The sequence below is a fragment of the Ascaphus truei genome, chromosome 1 (genome assembly GCF_040206685.1).
Source record: "Ascaphus truei isolate aAscTru1 chromosome 1, aAscTru1.hap1, whole genome shotgun sequence".
NCBI lineage: Eukaryota > Metazoa > Chordata > Amphibia > Anura > Ascaphidae > Ascaphus > Ascaphus truei.
In genome coordinates this window covers 319068346-319089148 of record NC_134483.1, presented here as the reverse complement: position 1 = coordinate 319089148, position 20803 = coordinate 319068346, and the positions used below count along the sequence as shown (strand labels likewise).

At 42.9% G+C, this 20803-nt stretch overlaps 1 protein-coding gene across 5 annotated transcripts in view; it reads left to right on the top strand.

The window, feature by feature from the left end:
* Positions 1-20803, top strand: part of AFF1 (ALF transcription elongation factor 1) — a 165675-nt gene that overhangs the window by 141562 nt on the left and 3310 nt on the right. For 2 of the 5 annotated variants that reach the window (XM_075606048.1, XM_075606057.1), the window contains exons 14-19: positions 1100-1194; positions 1323-1386; positions 12383-12519; positions 14298-14369; positions 14767-14860; positions 20329-20372. In XM_075606048.1, coding sequence (XP_075462163.1) covers positions 1100-1194; positions 1323-1386; positions 12383-12519; positions 14298-14369; positions 14767-14860; positions 20329-20372 — 506 coding nt within the window. Of the gene's footprint in view, positions 1-1099; positions 1195-1322; positions 1387-5430; positions 5904-12382; positions 12520-14297; positions 14370-14766; positions 14861-20328; positions 20373-20803 lie in introns of those variants that run through there. The other 3 variants (XM_075606066.1, XM_075606083.1, XM_075606076.1) reach the window with 3 other exon arrangements.

The following is a 20803-nucleotide window of genomic DNA, read 5'->3' as shown; positions in this document are numbered from 1 at the left end:
AGAATCCCTTGCTGCAGTGGATGCCCTGTATGGTGTGATAATGGCGAAAAACAGGGTTGCAGACCTGTCAAAGACGTGTGTGTGTGTGTGTGCGTGTGTGTGTGTGTGCGTGTGTGTGCGTGTGTGCGTGTGTGCGTGTGTGCGTGTGTGCGCGCAGATAACAGACTGCCTATAGGTATGGTGATAGTGTATAAATATGCTGCCACAATGTTTTAGGTTCAACACAAAAACCAACAATTATATACAAATTGAAAATAAATATAAGACGCAATATAGAAGCTCAAAGTTAGCTTGAAGTGTCTCAATGAAGAGGAACAGTTACACTGAATCAGTGTGGACACAATATGAAAGTCCTGATTAAAATGATGGAGCATTTTGGATACACCCCATACCCCAGAGGAAGTCTCAACTGAGACGAAACGCGTAGGGTTAATCCTTGCATAACCTGCTGAATGCCAGTCAGACTGCACCCAATACTATAGTGCCATAGAGTCTGACGGAGCACAGCAAGAAGTGCTATATCGGCTGTAGTACTACCACAGCACAGAAATCTCGGTCAGCTGATTGGTGGCGTCCCAGCATGGAGGGTAGAGACAGTCATCCCCAGTCTCCATTGTAGCTGGGATTGCATCTGAAATGCTGTTAACTTCTGCTACATTGCAAGTAGCTTTTCACCATTGTGTGTGACAATACAATCTTACAGTACTTCACCATATTGGCTTTTCTCTATAATTTTCAGGATTCTTTTCATCTGGACTTTAATATCGTGTGCCACTCTGATTCACTGTAACTGTTCCTCTTCATTGAGTTAACTTTGAGTTTCTCTATTGCACCTTATGTGCTCATCTGGGCAGGGACTGTATGTTAAAATCCTGTATCCAATGCTGAGTACTGCGCACTATACTGTAATTGTGAAGCGCTATATGAGATAATGGTATTATTATTATACATATATACATTACATTTTTAAAAAGACAGATTTTTATTTAAAAAAAATTGTCACTTTATATAAATTGATATAAGGTGTAATAAGAGTGACAGTACTTATTTTTTATTTTTTATAACGGTTATGGACTAAATTCTTTATAAAAATTTCCAGGGGTCTACAGAAAATAACACAAATCCTTTCCCAGTGCCTTCTTTGCCAAATGGTAATGCCAAGCCAACAAGACCTCAGCTCAAGTTTGAAGAAAAGTACGTTTGTTGTATTATCTATTTTCAGTATATCTACATAAAATTGCATAACATTGTGCCTCTTGTCTGTATTATCATTACAGCCTCAGGAACCTGTTAGTTACAATTTGTCTTTATTTTCCTCTTAGGTTATATACCCCAGAGCATTATATGAAGGAGGCCAAAAAGCTGAAGCACAAAGCTGATGTTATGGTAAGCGCCATTTCAACTCAAATCTTTAGACATTTTAAATCCGTAGAATCTCCAAGCAGATTTTGTCTGTTGAGTTAATAAGTACTGGATCTGTACGTACTGTGGGTCCACTTCATGACCGTTTCATAATATCAATAATAAAATAATGTTTTATTCAGCGGTAGCGCTATTGGTGCAGGCAACACTGCACGGTACCTAATGTAATGTTTGGTGCTTGAGATCATGAGAATTGCTCAATCTCGTGAGGAGCTGAAAATACATCACAAACCTGAACTGCTCATACACAAAAATACTGTGTACAGCAGGGCCCCGGGCATACGGCGGGTTCCGTTCTAAGGGCCTGCCGTATAGTGAAAATCGGCGGAAAGTGGAACCAGCGATTTTCAGCTATGCGCATGCGCAACCCGTCATTTTCCCTCTTGCGCACATGCATTTCCCAACTTGTGCGCATGCGCAACCCGGAATTTTCCCCCTTGTACGCGCGTGACCTACGTTCTGCGCGCGCAAGCTACATTCTGCGCGCGCAAGCTACATTCTGTACGCGCAAGCTACATTCTGCGCATGCGCGCCGGGGGGGAAGCCTCTGAGGAGACATGGCGACCCCCTTCTCGGTGCCGCCGTATAAGCAGATCGCTGAAAAGCGGGGCGCCGAGAAGCGGGGCCCTGCTGTATATACACATCCATCCACACGCACACACATGCACATACTATACAATGAACCTCGTTATAACGCGGTGCTCGGGCCCACCCGATCTGACCGCGTTATAACCGGGATCGCGCTAATTTAAAAAAATGGCCGCCGTGCACCCGATTGGGAGGAGGCAGGAGTGAGGCGCTGGCAGCCCCAGCACGATCCCCCAGCAGCCTCGCCACGATCCCCCAGCACCATGCCCCAGCATGATCCCCCAGCAGCCCCAGAACGATGCCCCAGTAGCCCCAGCACGATCCCCCAGCAGCCCCAGCACGATCCCCCAGCAGCCCCAGCACGATCCCCCAGCAGCCCCACCACGATCCCCCAGCAGCCTCACCACCAGCCCCACCACCATCCCCCACCAGCCCCACCACCATCCCCCACCAGCCCCACCACCATCTCCTAGCAGCAAAAAACTTATCTTATCCAGACGAGGTGCTAGCAGTGCAACCAGGATCACCATCCAGAAGCAAAAAATAGACACGACAAAAACACCAAATCCGCAGCACTCAAAAGTAGTATCCAAATAGGAAAAGGTTTAATCAAACATCACAAGCATCATGGTACAACGCAGGAAAAAGAATCAATTTTTCCTGCGTTGTACCCTGATGCTTGTGATGTTTGATTAAACCTTTTTCTATTTGGATACTATTTTTGAGTGCTGCGGATTTGGTGTTTTTGTTTGTTTGTGTGTGTGTGTGTGTGTGTGTGTGTGTGTGTGTATTTATATATGTTGTCCCCATCTTCCACACCTTACTCCCTCCTACATCATGCCCTGCTCTTCTTTGCACTCTTTCCTCCCCTCTCTTTGCACTCTCAGCCTTACTGTGTCTGCTCCTCTCTGTGCACACTACACTCCCTGCTCTCCTACTCATCTGTCTCCTCTCCTTGCTGTCTCCACTGCCATTAAAATCCCCTCCCCCAGTGTTTCCTGGGTGAGTGCAGGGTCGGCTGGGATGTTTGTGGGGCTCGGTGTAGTCACATGTGCAGGGCCTCGGCTCTTATCTTATCAGGGGGCGTCTGGCGGCATCTTTTCCCGGCATCTCCACCTGTATGCTCCTGTTATTATGGCTCTGCGACGTCAACTGGCACCACAGGGAGTCCCGTTGTCATGGCAACGTGACACCGCATGGCAATGCTACACCATTTGACGTCGCAGAGTCACAATGAGGGGGGGAAATTCCAGGAGGAGACGAGATGTTGGGAGGAGAAGGTAAGAAAGTTACAGGGGCCCCGCGCTCTTCCCCCAGCAATCAGCACGGGCCTCTGTAATCGCAAAGCTTGGTGCAGTGGCACCGATAGCTCTGCGATCAAGCCGACCCTGGGTGAGTGAGAGGCCGCTCACAGAGGGGGATGTATGTATGTCTTTATATAGCGCAGGCAGTGTACTCAACGCTTTACCAAGACAAAACAGTACGGGGAATTATAATAATACAAGAAGTGCAGCAAAATTAGACAATGGGAAAGGAAATCCCTGCCCGACGTTAAGAGACCAGTTCTTGTATTCTTCACCTACAATTCAACTCCAATTTGAACTCCACAAGTGCTTCATATGTGACATTTAAGATGTTACACAACCAATGTGCAGTTTGATTACACATAATCAATGTGTACTCATTGGTTGTCCCGGGCTGAGTGACAGGCCATTCAGCCTATCATAGAGGGATTTGCAGCTCTCTCTCTCCTCTTCTCTTTTATATATATATATATATATATATATATATATAAACACGAAATGCAGACAGAGCCTGAGGAGTGACTCACCTGGCCAAATTGACCCAATCCTAACAATAAAAGTACAAATAAACAAATGTATACACACATGCATTGGTGTGCCTAGTAAATGCTGTATTAAAGCTAATAAATCCTGGCAAAATAATGAATATGAAAAAATGGATAAACAAAAATTGAAATAAAATGCTATATATTGTAAAAACATATATATGTAAATGATATATAGACACTGCTGAATAAAATAGGTAATGGAAAAATGAAGATTGAAAAGTCTTACGTCCATAGACAAAAATCACAGTAAGTTCTGTGATTGGTAGTGAAAAACCTTGGATGCTGGCGGCCTTTTTACCCCAGGTTCATCAACCTTCCGTCATGTACCTAACAGAAAAAAGAAAAAGCGCCCGATCCTCGTGTGATAAAATAATACAAAAGGTTTAATATAAAATGAACACAGACAAATTCAAACTCACAAATTCCCCAAAATTTGATAGTATAGTATGAGATGAACTCATGCGCCAAACACAGATGAAGAAACCGCTGTCTGCCCGCTCCGTTGGAAAACGTGACTTCGGGGAACTCACTGCTGGTGTCGCTTTAGTGGAAGTCCTCCGGCAACCCAAAAATAGCAGCGCTATGGTTCCTAGTTTGACAGGATCCTGGAACACAGGGGCAGTTACAGCAGATATTGACCGTCTTATTCTTCTCTGATGTTGGCAAAGTGGCACTCAATCAGCCACCGTAGGTTTTTTCTCACCTCGTGACCCTACGCGTTTTTTCCGTAAACCGAATTTCATCAGGGGATAAGACGGCGGTTTCTTCATTTGTGTTTGGCGCATGAGTTCATCTCATACCACGCTATAAAATTTTGGCGAATTTGTGAGTTTGAATTTGTCTAAGTTCATTTTATATTATGCATACACGAAAGAGAGAGGACCCTATTAGGACGCACACTGACTCTACTAATAGTAACATAAAATAAATACATTTTATTGGGAAATGAACTAGAACACAGATGGTGTTAATTTCCCAATAAAATGTATTTATTTTATGTTACTATTAGTAGAGTCAGTGTGCGTCCTAATAGGGTCCTCTCTCATTCGTGTATGCATATTTTTATACCCTGATAGCACCACTTTAGAAAGTTTTTTGTTTCTTTTCAGCAGGCTGAGCGGGCATTTCGTGTTTTTTTGTGTGTTCATTTTATATTAAACCTTTTGTATTATTTTATCACACGAGGATTTCTCTAAGAACGAGAGATACCTTGTATTTAATAGTTGTTTATACAGTATATGCTGCACTAGTAAACACAGGCCAGTTAACCAATTAACGTGAGTGCCCCTCCATTGCGTATGTGTGTATGGTGTTCAGAAAAATGGGACCTTTTATCTTTTGTCTTATCTTACAGAAAAATCGTTAATTTTCATGAAAATGTTAGCAATTCTAGACCTGTCACAGTAGATTATTACATTACATATTCTTTGGAAGTGGTGACGGCATGATGACCTCAAGTACATAGTTATTAAAAAATGGGGTTTAGCAAAGCAGATAAGCACATTATATAAAGTGCTTGAGATAGAGCAAAAATTATGGTCCAAAACGCTTACTTAAAATGTTTCCAGATAAAGGATGGACGCTAGGAGGACTGAAAAACAAATTCGTAAAATAACGTATCGTTCAAGAGTGGAAGCAACTGGATCAACACGTTATCGATTATGCAATCAGACAGTGGCGATCTCGTCTTTGGGCGTGCGTTTCAGCAGGAGGAGGAGGAGGAGATTCTGAACCATACTTTGAACTCAAACTTTACAGTGATCTTCGTGTTTCAGATGAGATTACAACAGTTTAACACATTTATGAGCTACGAAGGAAAAACATCCTTTTTCTCGTTTAATGTTCATGAACCTACAGCAGAGTACCTGCGGATCTAGTATCAGTGCATTGTCTACATTCTGCTGTGTTAATCTACATAACAGACCAATTGTGCACGTTTTCGTGGGGATTGAGAGAGAAAAATATATGATATGATAAACGGAAGGGATCCCTTTTTTCATGTGTGTCTGTGTGTGTATAATAAAGTTTATTGCAAAAATAAGTCCTGGAGTTCCTGCTTCCATCTTTCCTGTATTCCTGTCCCTAGTGGTTTGCATCCAGGCTTTCAGTGGAATGCCACTATATTTCTCTCTAAATATACTGTGTGTGTGTGTGTGTGTGTGTGTGTGTGTGTGTGTGTGTGTGTGTGTGTGTGTGTGTGTGTATCTATATATATATATATATATATACAGTGTTCGACAAACCTATACATTTGCTCGCCCCGGGCGAGTGGATTTAACCCCCGGGCGAGTAAATATTGGCCCAAGCAGCACACATTTGGTACTAGGTGGCGAGTAGATTTTTTTTGTGTGGCGAGTAGATTTTTGGGTGATTTGTCAACCACTGTATATATATATATATATATATATATATATATATATATGCAGCAAGCATAAGCTTACAGGGGACCATGTTATATGGTTTTGAAGAAAAAGGTGGCACTGTGTGCTCATTTGCATGTCATTTCCCAGAATCCCTTGCTGCAGTGGAAGTGCTGTGTGCTGGGTGATAATGGTGAAAGGCGGGGTTGCAGACCTGTCTAAGACATGCAAATGAGCATACAGTAATATTTTAATTTGCTATATGCTTTACTGTGGAGAGTTTTGTCACTTTTTTTTTACCCACCATAACTTTGTGTGTGTATATAGATAGATATAGATAGATAGATAGATAAAAATATTCAAACACAAAATAGGAAACTATAACCAAATTAGCTCACGACCCAAAGTGTTCACTTAGTTTTTATTGGTACACGCAGAGGCACCAGGATAATCTTTCCAGCCCAAAATGACCGGGACAGTGTTTTAATACAGCCCACGTGAACCGGCTTAAGGGGAGTGGGAAACTTGAATCGATCAATGGAAATGTTGGCGACAAGGCCAAGACCCAGCAACGGTTCCCAAGGCCGGCCTGATACCTCACATAGAGATAGGCTCCTCAGAGTTGGGGGTGATCCATAGCTCCGCTTTTGGAGTGGCTGTTACCTCAGCCTGATTAAGCACCTCTCCCCACTCCTCCAGTGTCCCAAGCATTTCACATACCCTACATTTAGATAACAGGCCCAGAGTCCATTGTGTGCTGGCTGGCTAAGGAAATTACCAGCCCAGCATACAAATACATTACATTTCACATGGGTAATAAACTGTTACAGGGAATTGTCAAAATTACACGTCGGCTATTTTAGCCTCAATAAGATGGTCTTTTAGCCTGTAACAAAGGCATCCATCTGGACGGATATGGGCAACTGCTGGGCTTAACCTTTAATGTGCTGGCCAGGCTGCCCCTACTGTCACACCTCTTTCCTTTAAAATGAGAGGGGTTGGTCCCCATGATTGAGGGCAGTCATTGCTCCCTTGTCCTGAGTGGTAGTCATCCTGCTGGATAGGCCATCAGCGTTGCCATGCTCTGTGCCCTTTTTGTGTTGGATAGGGATCGTACGCCTGGAGGGCAAGTGCTGAAAGCAATAGCTTCCCGTTTCCCCCTGACACCCTGTGCAACCAGCTCAGGGGGTTGTTGTTGGTGACCACCGTGAATGTTTGCCCATAATCATAGGGCTGTAGCTTCTTTAGAGCCTACACAATTGCCAGGCTCTTCTCAATCATGGCATAGGCGACCTCCTGAGCTAACAACTTGTGGCTCAAGTAGACTATGGGGTGTTCTTACCCATATTCGCCCACCTGGCTGAGCACAGCACCGATGCTTTAGGTGGAGGCATTGGTTTGTACGAGGAACTGCTTAGTGTAGTCAGTCATCGCAAGGATCAGTGCGCTAACTAGGGCATCTTTGAGTGCCTGAAACGTGGTTTCACACTCGGGAGACCAGATCACTGTGTGGGGAAGCCTTTTACGGGTCAGTGAATGATTTGGCCAGGGCACTGTTTTGGGGACTAAACTTTCTATACTACCCAACTGTCCACAGGAAAGCCAATACCTGCTTCTGGCTTCTACTTTAGCTGGCTCAGACTTGAGCTGCTCCCCTCCCACCCCGTGTTCTAGGTATAGGACCTCAGCCATGCCAACCTGGCATTTGGTAGGCTGCAGGGCTAATCCTGCTTCCCTGATATGCTCTAGAACCACTGCTACATTGGTCAGATTGGACTCTTAATAACGGCTAAATATGGGCAGGTCATCTAAGTACGCACTGGCATACCCCTGCATCCCTTCCAGCAATCGGTTAACCAGGCGCTAGAAGGTAGCTGGTGCACACTACATCCCGAATGACATGGGCAAAAATTTCATACAACCTCTCGGGGTGTTGAAGACAGACTCTTCCTGCAACTCCTGGGTCAATAGGATCTGCCAAAGGCCACCAGCTGATATCCATGGTGGTCGGGTACCTAACACCCTCAAGCTCATCTAAGAGCTCATCCATGCAGGGCATGGTCTGGGCATTGAGCTCCCGGTAGTCCACGCAGAGCCTAGTGGTACCATTTGTTTTGGGTACCAGGTCTACTGGCGATGCCCAGGGAATTCTGTGACTAGCTAGGGGTAGAGGTCTTTGCGGAGAGGTTTTACTACACACCGTATCCTAGAGAAACTGGAGCAATCCAGACATGAACTGGGCTCCCTGATAAGTTAGGATCTCATTGGGGAAGACTACCCTAGTAAGTGATAAGCGCCTCCGCTGCTGTCTGGGCTTCTATTGAGGACTGTGCCACCGCCTCGGGGTACTTGGTGGCAAAGTCCACCACCGTTAAGATGTACTTTTTCCCTGACCGACACAGGATCATAAAGGGCCCAACTATATCAACTGATATCCGCTGGAAGGATTTCCGGTTGCAGGTGGGCCTTTGCCTGATCGCTATGCCGGCCTACTCGTTGGCAGGTATCACAGGTGATAGAACATCAGAACGTTGAGGTCTCTTGTGTGGGTGAGCCCTTGATGAGCAGCTAAAGGGATGTCGTGGGCCAAATGCAAAATCTTGCGTTTGTGGTGTGGCGCCTTAGACACGGTCAGCTGTCTAACCTTTTTCCCTGGTCGGTCTGGAGCCTCAGGGGTCTGTTCTCTGTACAAGAGCCTGCGGCACCACAGGCGCCGATTAGGTACGAGGCATGCCCAGCAGCATGCTGCCTCATGCCCTCTAGAGAATATAGAAAGATAGGGGAGCGCTCAAAATAGTGGGGATTCAGTGCAAAATATATAATGCAAAGTGATACTGCAAATGATATCAATTGTTCAAGATTAAAGTGATTCAAATAGCAAAAAAGAATTTAAACCATATACTGCTTGTTTTTTTTTTTCTTCTTTCAAGTAGCTACAAGGAGCTTATTTTTTCCTCCAGGGATCATAGGAAAGAGAAGAAAAAACGAATCCAATGGTGCAGGTTATAAAAGTTATATTGGTACAAACAATAGAGCTTAAAATGTTACACTCACATTTCAAGCCTATAAACAGACGTTGTATGGGTTTCTTTTTGTGTTTTTCGGTGTCCTTCAGAGTCTCTATCCGTATTGTGCCTTTTCCCCTGCCCTGTGTGCTGGAAGGACGCCGTGGACTTTGTACTCTAGACTCTGAACCGTCCGCAAGGCTCCCCGAAACGCTGGCTGTGCTCCGTCCCCTCATCTCTAGTCAAGTCAAGCTTCTACCGGCTTACCTCTCTAGTTTCCTCCAGGACATCTAGGGGCGTAGGATCTACGGTCTTGGGAGCGATGGGTTCAGGGTCTGCTGCCCCAACAATAGGAGCCTCTGAGCTGGCAACAACAGAACTCTGGCTGCGTGTAACTGCCGCGATCGGACCCTCTTCCTCCACATAGCGGCACATGAATCGGCCCAGGTCGTTCCGTTACAGAATGATATCCAAACCTGGGAGTGCCCGCAGATCGCAGATGCCCTGGCCTGCTCCCTAATCTAGGAACACAAGGGCAATCTGCAGGGATTTGGGGGATCCATTGGCTATTTTGAGCTGTATGCCTTCTCCGGGTAAAAGATGCTCCAGCTTGACCATATCAGGCCAAACCAGGGTTATTGAGGCTCCGGTTTCTATCAAGCTGGCAGCCATCCTAGTTCCGATGGTCACTAGGCGGAGATACCTTTGCCTCACAACATTGGGATGAAGCCTGATCGTAGCCACTCCGTGCGATTCGGTAGTGGCGGCACCCACCGGGGTCACGGAGACCGGGACATAAGTCGCTTGGTGCTGCTCCATCGTCAAAGCCAGACCCACGCAGGAAATCAGACGCGGGTCTGGGGTACGCGGCCCGAAGAGGGGGGTGTTGCCTGTGCAGCAGTAGGGACAATGAAACTATAATGGTATCAATGGCGCTAACAATAATATAAATATAAGTAAAAAAATATACAACCAGATGACGATTGGAAAATTCAATGATGATCTCAGCAGACAGTGATCAAACATGAAATATAAGAAAAGAAAAACATAGTATAATACTGTATAGACTAAAAACAGACAAACAATGACTAACAATGTTGCTGAAACACACAGATGACTAAATACAAATGTATATTTAATATATCATAAAAACATATAAGACAATAGAACAAAGTTAAGGTCCCAACGATATCCTGTAATTGGCCGAAATGCCCGCTTACCGGAGCCTAGATGGTAATCAGCAGTGGATAATCAGAGCGTATCCCCTCTCATAGCAGCTGGCACGGCTCCTACACTTCTCTCCAGCGTCTGCCACGTGTGGTGTGTACCAGCAGTAGAATAAGCGTCCGTCCACTCTGTCGCAGGGGCAGGGAAAGCAGTCTGAATGCCCTGCTTCCGTCCTCCGTAGTTTGGGCATGCGCAGAAGCGCCCGGCACCAGAAGGATTAAGCCGCAGATTCTCCTGCTCCTCGCGGTCGCGTGTAGGAATATGGCGGCAAATTCAAAAGATGCTTTTGGGGGGAGCAGCCACACGGCACGGTTTGCGGGGATAACGACAGCAGATGACACTCACAGTGATACCAGGGACCACCCAACGCGTTTCGGAAGCCTCTGCCTCCTTCCTCGGGTAAAATTGAATGAATAAAGTCCCTGTGTGTCCGTGTATTTATGGGTAAAAATTTAAAGGTACAAGTACCATTATAAAGTCCCGGACATGCGCAGTAAAGCATATCTATACTGCGTCATGTATCAGCAACATAACAACAATACAAAATGAAACATGAAACATGAGCTTGAATGTGCAATAAAGATTTGCGCTCATGGGCAAACTCGTGGGCTTGAGTGTAGAGAAGTATAGAGTAACCTCTGCTTCAGTTTCCCCAGCCACCTCTCATTGCAGGGAGTTTATCAAATTCAGCTTGCTAGTTTGTGCATTATAAAATAACCTACTAAATGAATTTCTGTAAGAGAAAAAATCATGCAAAGACTCGACTTGAAGCTGCAATGCATGCTGGCCGTTTTTGTTTTTCACTTGGCAGGGGGAGTGGGGGAACTTTAGTCACCTGGACCTCCCAGCAGAAAATAATAGAAGCTATTAAAAAGAATAAGATTAAAAAAACAAAAAAAAAAACGTATTTTATATACAGTAGCAATTGTTTTCCATATCCTTCTTGGCAGTCTGCCTTTTGTACTGTTTGCAGAGCACTTAAAGGACCACTGTGGACTAATGGCAATTATATTTTCAATGGGTTAAATGTGCGCAATTTTCTCCTTTAAAAAAACTAGACCTTTAATATCCGATTTACATCATTAATTTGAAAGCCTGGATGCGCTTTCTTTCTCTAAATGAGGGGGTGGTTGTCAGTCTTGTTTTATTCAGCTTATTGATAAGGTAATCAGATGCATGCACGCACCTTTCTTTGTTTCCAACACAGCGCAGAGATGGAAAAGGTTAGGAGAAAGCAGAAATAAGGGAAATAAAACTCACCCTAAACCTCAGATTACATAATGTACAAACGTTATAAACTTAAAAATAAATAATTTTTCAACTACTTTATACTGGTGATTTTGTTCTTATCAATAATTATTATTCCTATTAAGGTAGAGCTAGCCTATTACACCTCACTGCCTTTAGTTCAGTATAATCCTGCGTGGGATTGCACTTTTAAAGATCAAAATGCACCTGGCACTGGGGGCTTTCCAGTGTCAATTAATTTCTCAGCAATACCAGTCTCCCAAAGGATTGCATGATCCTAATGGCCTTCTAAATTATTTCCATGAGTGATGAATACCTTTTATCGTACATCTCATTACAATAATGGGATTAACTGCGGATCCCACAAATAATAATATGTTTACATTTCAAGCAGTTCTCAGGCTAATCGTAGGAGGTATCTCACAGGTTGCCAATGCAAACTCCATTTGTCAAATAACTCGCCAGTACTGGGATGCACTTTTCTTCTTTTATGATGATTAATGATCAGGTGCCTTTCCTGCTCGTATGAACAGAGCTCCAACTCAGTATGTGTGCCCTTTTTCACAAGGGGTGTGCTCTTCCCTTGCTCAGTCATATTTATCAACGCACAATCGTACCAAACATGTAGGCATTTTGGGGCTTTATTCATAGCATAATGTTTTGTCTTTTTTTGTCTGTAGTCGGACAGGATCGGGAAGGCGTTCAACTACTTAGATGCAGCCATGTTTTTCATTGAGTGCGGACTTGCGATGGAGGCAGACCTGCAGGCACCGAAGTCTGCCTACACCATGTTTGCCGACACTGTTGATCTAATTAAGTAAGTGAACAAGACGTGGTTCAGCAGAACGTCTCTTCCATAGCATAGCTCCCACCTTGCTCCTTCTGGGGGCCCCTCTCCTTTAACTAATCATTTTTATTTTTTTTAATTTGGGAATATTTGGAACTACTGTAAAAAAAAAAAAAAATTGAGCTCGCATTTTATCAGCGAAGAATTTTCCTTATGACATTTAAAAGGGGTTGGAACATATGAAGGACCATAAAATAATGAAATAAAATATTTTTTACATGAGCAATATGTATTGCTGCTTTAACTGTATATGTGAATACAGTATATACAGGCATACCCCGGTTTAAGAACTCACTCACTTTAAGTACACACGCGAGTAAGTACATATCGCCCAATAGGCAAACGGCAGCTCACGCATGCGCCAGTCAGCACGTCCTGAACAGCAATACCGGCTCCCTACCTGTACCGAAGGTGTGCACAAGCGGGGAGACTATAGAGCCTGTTACAAATGTGTTATTTATATCAGTTATGCACGTATATGACAATTGCCGTACAGTACATGCATCGATAAGTGGGGAAAAGGTAGTGCTTCACTTTAAGTACATTATCGCTTTACATACATGCTCCGGTCCCATTGCGTACGTTAATGCGGGGTATGCCTGTGTTTAAATATACAGGTTTCTACAAGTCTTTGATATGGATGGTCTGCCAGGGAGATTGCCTTGTGTTTGCCCACCTCGAGGTGACTGGCGCAGTTCATTGATCTCGTCTCGCTCAATGAAAGGGAGTTTTAAAATGAACATATACATTTCTCAGTGTCTGGACTTTTCCCCGAAGACTCGAAAACTCGCGAGGGGGCTGGTACAAGTCGTTATATTGTCCGGTTGCCAGTCACGATTGTTTAAAGTTACAGGGAAATAAAAAATAAAAACACAAAATATAAAGTAGGTAGCAGATAAATTACTTTCCTGATGATCTGGATCATTCTGATTTTTTTATTTTTTTGTAAGAAAATTTTGAAGCCCTAGTCTGAAAATCGAAGGTAGTCTCAATTGTATCTCCCAATGTGGGTGAACCCATCCAAAGTAGATGCCTAACCTACGGGAAAGATATTTAGTATTCGTAAATGGACATTTTGGGTCTGTTTGGTAACCTATGCGATAGATATGAGAGATGCTGGAGGTCAAAAACTCTCTTGGTGTTTGAAGACCCTAAGGCCTCGCTCACACTGCACACTGCACACTGCACACTGCACACTGCACGACGTGTGCACGTTCGTCACAGACTCCTGGCGGCCAATGGTAGTGTTCAGTGTAGAAACTACCATTGGCAGCAAAGTTCAGCGTGACGTCCATTTCAACAGCCAATCAATGCATTGGCTGCTGAAAGTGACCAGAGACTCGGCTGCTCCAGCTACACACACAATTATGCTTTTCTTTTATGTTTATGTACAGTCCTACAATGCCAGTGACACAGCCTCCCCGCTCCCCGATCCCTGCACACAGGCGATGAAATTCACCAAAGTTTTGCTTCGGTCTACAGAGTATAATAATATTTTTAAAAAAGGGGGGACGACACCGGGGGGACGGCACCCGCAACTGTCTGCCACGACCGCCGCGACCCTACTCCTGCAGCTTATGCACAGATCGCCGGGCTGTAGGAGCGCGCGGCGGAGGCGCGCATGGGAGCGCGTGGCCGTAGCAGGCAGTGTGAGCTCGGCCTTACACCATGCTGCACACTGCATTGCTGCCTTTGAGCAAATGGTTTATTGTGAACTAATTCATCTTTTTTTGCCTTTCTCTGTCCAGATTTATAATGAAGTTGAAGAACTTCCCAGACTCCTCGGCACCTGCAAACGAAAAGGCTTTGGCTGTAATATGGTAAGTGTGTCTCTGTCCATGATGTATGTGTCTGCTTCATTTTCATTCAAAACACCATATTTTGATATCTTGTTTTGCATACAAAAACCATATTGCTGCAAGCACTAGTTTTCCATATTTTTTAATTGACATAAGCATCTAGTATTACTTTTGTATGCTAAACAATATCCCTGGTATTTATGTATGTATGTGTTATGACCATGTAGGCCATGGGTGGCCAACTCCAGTCCTCAATGGCCACCAACAAGTCATTGACTGAGCCACCTGTGCTGAAGCAGGGATATCCTGAAAACCTGACCTGTTGGTGGCCCTGGAGGACTAGAGTTGGACACCCCTGCTGTAGGTGAAGTTGATATGCTGCTGTCTCCTTTTTAGTTTCTTTTCATTTTGCTTCTAGCATGCGCTGCCAGTCCGTTCTGTACATGGCGATGTTTCGTTACAAAAAAGACACTGCAATAAAGTATTCCCGCACTCTCGGTGAACACTTCAAGGTAAAGGAAGATTTCTCAGCATCTTCTTTAGCATATTATACCATGTAGTCATATTATACCATGTAGTAATATTATACCATGTAGTAATATTAGAACATGTAGTCATATTATACCATGTAGTAATATTAGAACATGTAGTAATATTAGAACATGTAGTAATATTAGAACATGTAGTAATATTAGAACATGTAGTAGTAATGTGGTGTGATGGGCTTTCCAGCTGTGCTAATAAGCTTGGGGCTCCCACCTGGTTGAGATGCACTGTGGCTATTTAGAGTGCATTGGTCCATATCTGTGTGACAGGGCTCTTCAATTGGTTGCCCGTGGGCCAAATGTGGCCTGCGAAGGACCTTGATGTGGCCCTTGGAGACTCTGCTCCTGCTAACTTCATAGTTGTTGCTTAGGCAGCTAACTGTAATTGTTCACACGACTCACTTAGTCATGTAAATATGTATGGTGCAGATCTAAAAGCTTGTGGCCCTTTTACTTCTAAATGTTTTTTCTGGTCTGGCCCCTCTGGAGAACTAGTTGAAGAGCCCGGCTGTATGAGGTGCTTAATTACTGCCTATGACTAGGCTAGCAAAAATTACTCATTGGGCACACTATTAAAAACAATAAAAATGCATTGCTATCAATTCTGGTAGGGTTTTGCTCCTCTGTTACAAAATAAATGTTCAGTGGTTCATTTTATGCCTCAAAATTGCGATACAGAATTGTGATGGGTGAAACAAATTTGTTCATTTATTGGCTTGCTAAATTAGATTTGTTTACATTAGAAAAGAGGCGTCTAAAAGGGGATATGATAACTACAGGCATACCCCGCATTAACGTACGCAATGGGACCGGAGCATGTATGTAAAGCGAAAATGTACTTAAAGTGAAGCACTGCCTTTTCCCCACTTATCGATGCATGAACTGTACTGCAATCGTCATATATGTGCATAACTGATATAAATAACGCATTTGTAACGGGCTCTATAGTCTCCCCGCTTGCGCACAGCTTCAGTACAGGTAGGGAGTCGGTATTGCTGTTCAGGACGTGCTGACAGGCGCATGCGTGAGCTGCCGTTTGAATATTGAGCGAGATGTACTTACTCGCGAGTGTACTTAAAGTGAGTGTCCTTAAACCGGGGTATGCCTGTATATGCAAATATATTTGGGGACAATATAAAGAGCTATCAAAAGAACTATTCATTTCAAGGGCAGTACAAAGGACTCTGGGGCAACCCTCAAGGTTGGAGGGAATGATTTTTCACCAGCAACAAAGAAAAGGGTTCTTTACAGTAAGGGCAGTTAAAATGTGGAATTCATTACCCATGGAGACTGTGATGGCAGATACAATAGATATGTTAAAAAAAAGTTGGACATCTTTTGAGAAAAGAAAGGTATATAGGGATATACCAAATAAGTATACATGGTATGAATGCTGATCCAGGGAGTAATCTGATTGCCAATATTTGGAGTCAGGAAATATTTTTTTTTCCTTTGAGACATCACTGGATGATATTTCACTGGGGTTTTTTGTTTGCCTTCCTTTGGATCAATATACTGTAAATACAAATGTAGGCTAGAGTATCTGTCGTCTAAATTTAGCATACAGTATGTTGAACTTGATGGACGCCCTGTCTCTTTTTCAACCTCCTCTACTATGTAACTATGTACTATGTATGTAACTTTTTAAATTTCATAGTTGATTAAAAAAAAAATATCAAAAATTGCCAACCTACTTTATCAATTTTCAATTTATCCGGGCACTCAGTATAAAATACAGGTTGTACAGACAAACATATTTTATTTTTTTATTATGAACATTAATAAATACATAAAGAATAAATGCAGAAATACTTCACCCACGGGTGATGAAGAAGACTCAGTACTCTGAGCTGTGGAAAATGTTGACGCCTTATAAATAAGAGGATGATGATAACATCCAAAAGTAAATAACTGGCCATAACATTTTACATACTTTAAATCATAAACACAAATCAATATTTAAGAGGAAAGCCTGTTTGTCGAGGAGAAGGCTGCAATAAACATGGGTAGGTGAATGGTTTCACCAGTCAAACTCTGCACAATTAATCCACAGTAGAAGCTCAGAGGGACGAGAATGCAAATTGGGTCGGAGATTCCGACTGCCCTGGTCACACAGTGCAACACTTGAGCTGGAAAGGATAGCTCTGTAAAAATGTATCGCAACAAGGATTACAGAATAAAACTAACCATTTTTGTAATGAGTGTTTAATCTTTCTCTTTAATTATAAATTGCTTTGGTGCACCCCCTATATGCTGGGTTTGGAAATTAGCAAAATCTGGAACTTGAAACAAGGTGACTTGATTTTGTGACAAGAAAAATATCTTTCATCTGAACTTTTTGCCCAATTTGTTAATGAAATAGTATGAGTATTTGCAGAGCTTCCTGGGACCTTTTCACATGTCTGCTGCCTACAGGGTGTTTTCTACGGGTATCATCACCTCCATAGGAGGTCACACTATGCAGTTTTACTGTTGAAATGTAATTATTTACTTACATGCATTTATGGATGCATCATGGTCTAATTATTGCTGTTGCTTCAGAGAGAAATGGTTTGGCAGCCAGACATTTCTGCACTGGTTGACACAACATTGCTCTCTTACTGGAATTAACACTATTGCATCGCCTCACGTTGGTCAACGTTCCCTGTTAAAATGTAGTTCCACATAGGACCGAAATGAGCTGATGACTGTGCTGTCTCTAATGGGTAATGTGTTTGCCAAATACTTAAGTCTTTGTAAACATAACCTTGAATTAAGTAGAAATAGCCCTGTTAGTCCAGTTGCAATAGTGCAGAGTAAATGAAGTAATATTGAAGTACTAATTTACTCTGCACTAAACATACCTGCATTTTAGGGTGGGGTTTAAGTGCCTTTATCTTTTGGTTACTCCCTTTTTGCATCCACAAACCTGTTTGGCAACAAGATTGACAATTTATGATTTACCCGTTGCAACCAAATCCAAAAGAAAATTGGTAGATGATACTTTTGTGATATTTTTTCTTCCCTCCCCCCCCCCCCCCCCCGCCCCCTCCCATGGTTTGAAAAACCTAACCTTAGATTCATCATTCTCCATTATAGGTTAACACGGCCAAACGGGGCTTATGGGGTTGTTATCTCCCATTGACTTGGATGAGAGTTGATGCCCAGCGTGGTGCGTTAAGACATAATAGAGTGACCAAAAAACCTTCTTGGTCTCACTATTAATCATATAACTTTAACCAGTTCACTCCGGTATGGGATCGCACGTATAAAGTTGTAGATCTGCATATACAAGAGTTTCCAGTATACCAGATAAGTTGTGTCCCAATGACCCCTCCAATGACTGAATCAGTGAGATTTGGAGATTTTGAACTAAAAAAAAATATATATTTTAATGGAAAAGTGCTATTGATAAAAGTCAATAAGACTGAGACACTGAGAAAAACCGTGAGCCTTGACGGGTCTACCTTATATAAAATAACTACGTTATGGTATATACAGTATGAATGTCATCATAATTAATTACATCATACCTGAAAAATATGACTGTGAAACATGTTTGGGCCTGCAGCTATGTATTGGTGAAAAATTTGTTTCATGGCATTATTAAAAAGTGATTTTTAGATGAAGATAAACCCCCGTAGGACAGTCTTTACTGGAGATAAAAAAAAATTGTGCTGCTCTCTTTTGAGTGGTGCTTTAAAAAGAGAGTCTCTTCCTGTATATTGCGTCACCAACGTATGCACCGCTTTATAATAGGAAAAGGGAAGCCCTGCACTGAAAAGTTTGCAATCTTCCAGCAGCTCAAGCAACTCTCGTTTCTTGTGAAGAACACTTGTAACTTTCCATAAGCATGCTCCTCAATATATGCACACACCCATATGTATATATGCAGTAAAACCAGATCTCTTAGACATTGCATTAGGGTTGCCAGGTGTCTGGTTTTGAACTGGACAGACCGGTATTTTGACCGGTAAAAAATGAGAGGTAATACCGGCCATGTATGTGTCCGGTATTCTCCCTCTCTGACCGGGCAGTGCGAGTGCTAAGAGTGGCCGGGTGCAGCGTCTACGCTCCTACCTCTGATTCAGAACCAGAACCAGCAGCGTCCGGTAACCAGAGCAACGAGCAGAGTCATCCCCCCTCCCCCCCCACCCCTTCCAGCCAAAGACAAGACTAACCAATGGGAGGGCTCCACATCATTAAGGAGCGTGCACAGCTCCCCCATTTGCATGCTGGGAAATGTAGTTTCCTTCCAGCTTTGCATGTGGGAGAGAAGAGCAGAGCTCCACTGTGTACCTGTCTACCAGGAGGACCTTCACAAGTAAAATACCATGAGGAGGAGGTGGTGAGGAAGGAGAATGGGGGTGGTGGTGGTAAGGAGGAGGAGGAGGAGGGGGTGAGGAAAGAGGAGGAGGGGGGTGAGGGAGGAGGGGGGTGATGGTATGAGGGGGTAAGAAAATGGGGAGGTTGCAACAATCTTGGAAGTAGTGGGAGAGAAGCATTAAGATCAGTATAACTCGCCATGTATGACTGCAGGTATGTTATTTATAAATTATCTGACCCTTATGTAATTTGTTTTTCTAAATTTCACTCCACGTATGCACCAATTTGCTCCATTTCATATTCTATTTTGTAAAAAAGGCTTTGAGGGGCACTCAATCCCCAAACCTCTCCCACAATTTATTACGTTATAGAATATGAAATAGTGTAAATTGGTGCATACAGTACATGGAGTGAAATTTAGAAAAAATTACGTAACGGTGTGAGAATTTATAAATAACATACCTCCCCACCGACTTTCTGAGCGCGCCGCATGTTTCACCGTTATGTCCAGTATTTTTGGAGATGCCACCTGGCAACCCTACATTTCATATGTTTCCTGTTAGCCTGCAGCATGAAAGGTTTCAGTGGAAGTGAAATACCTTTATTTGGAACTCCTTTTGTTTGCTCTTGGGGATAACCACGTTTGCTTTTTCTTGCACGGTACAAGTCTTGTCAAAGGGAAGCCATGGAAGCCGAACAAGCTCTTACGAGACTGTCGGTGCAGCCTGCGTGCTTTGCATTTTCGTACCACCTTCATTATACAATATTTATTTTCAAAAAGGTAGAACAAAATAGAGCCATCAGCAGACATTACCAACTTTACATAACAATTTTAACAGAGATCAGCAAGTATCAATTATATAAAGAGATGAGGTTAACCATTTTAATAGTAATGGATAAAGCACTTAAAAAAATTAAATATATAAAAGACGGCCACTGATCCATTTACTGCAATTGAGTGAGATGTATATTGAAATTCATAAATCGGTTAATGTATTAAATGAACATTCAAAGGATAATCCCATCAAAATAGCCGCATGTCCCATCACATGTTGTGCTCAGCATTATTTAAATCTGATCCTATTCTTAGTGGTTATGTATAATTATGGTATTTTTAATTTGTTTTGCAGAGTTCTTCCAGAGCCGCACAAGCACCTTCTCCATGTGTCTCAAGGTAAGAAAAACTTTTCAATAACCATGCAATAAACTATTTCAGGGCGAGATTCTTACCCTAATAGTAATAATAGAGAAGATATTGCAAAAGAAACCAAAAAAGAACTTGTACTTCGTATTATGGGTCCTGTGAAAGTGTGTGCTTCATCGATCACAAAATGTGAAATAAGGCGTGAAAGCAAAACACATTTGAATGCTTATACATTGCATAATAGTATTTACTATTTGCATTGATAAACAAATAGGCAGCAAAACTGAAACACCCTCCATATGTGTTGGGTCCCAGTTGGATCAGTTGTCACATGTACAAACAAAATAAATGCACTGTATTAGCATGATCATATTGCTTTGGTGCGTTATTGTGTAGTACCGGTATTGTGTATATAGTCAAAGCATTAACGTGAGGTAGAGCTTCTTGCTATGAAGACTTCA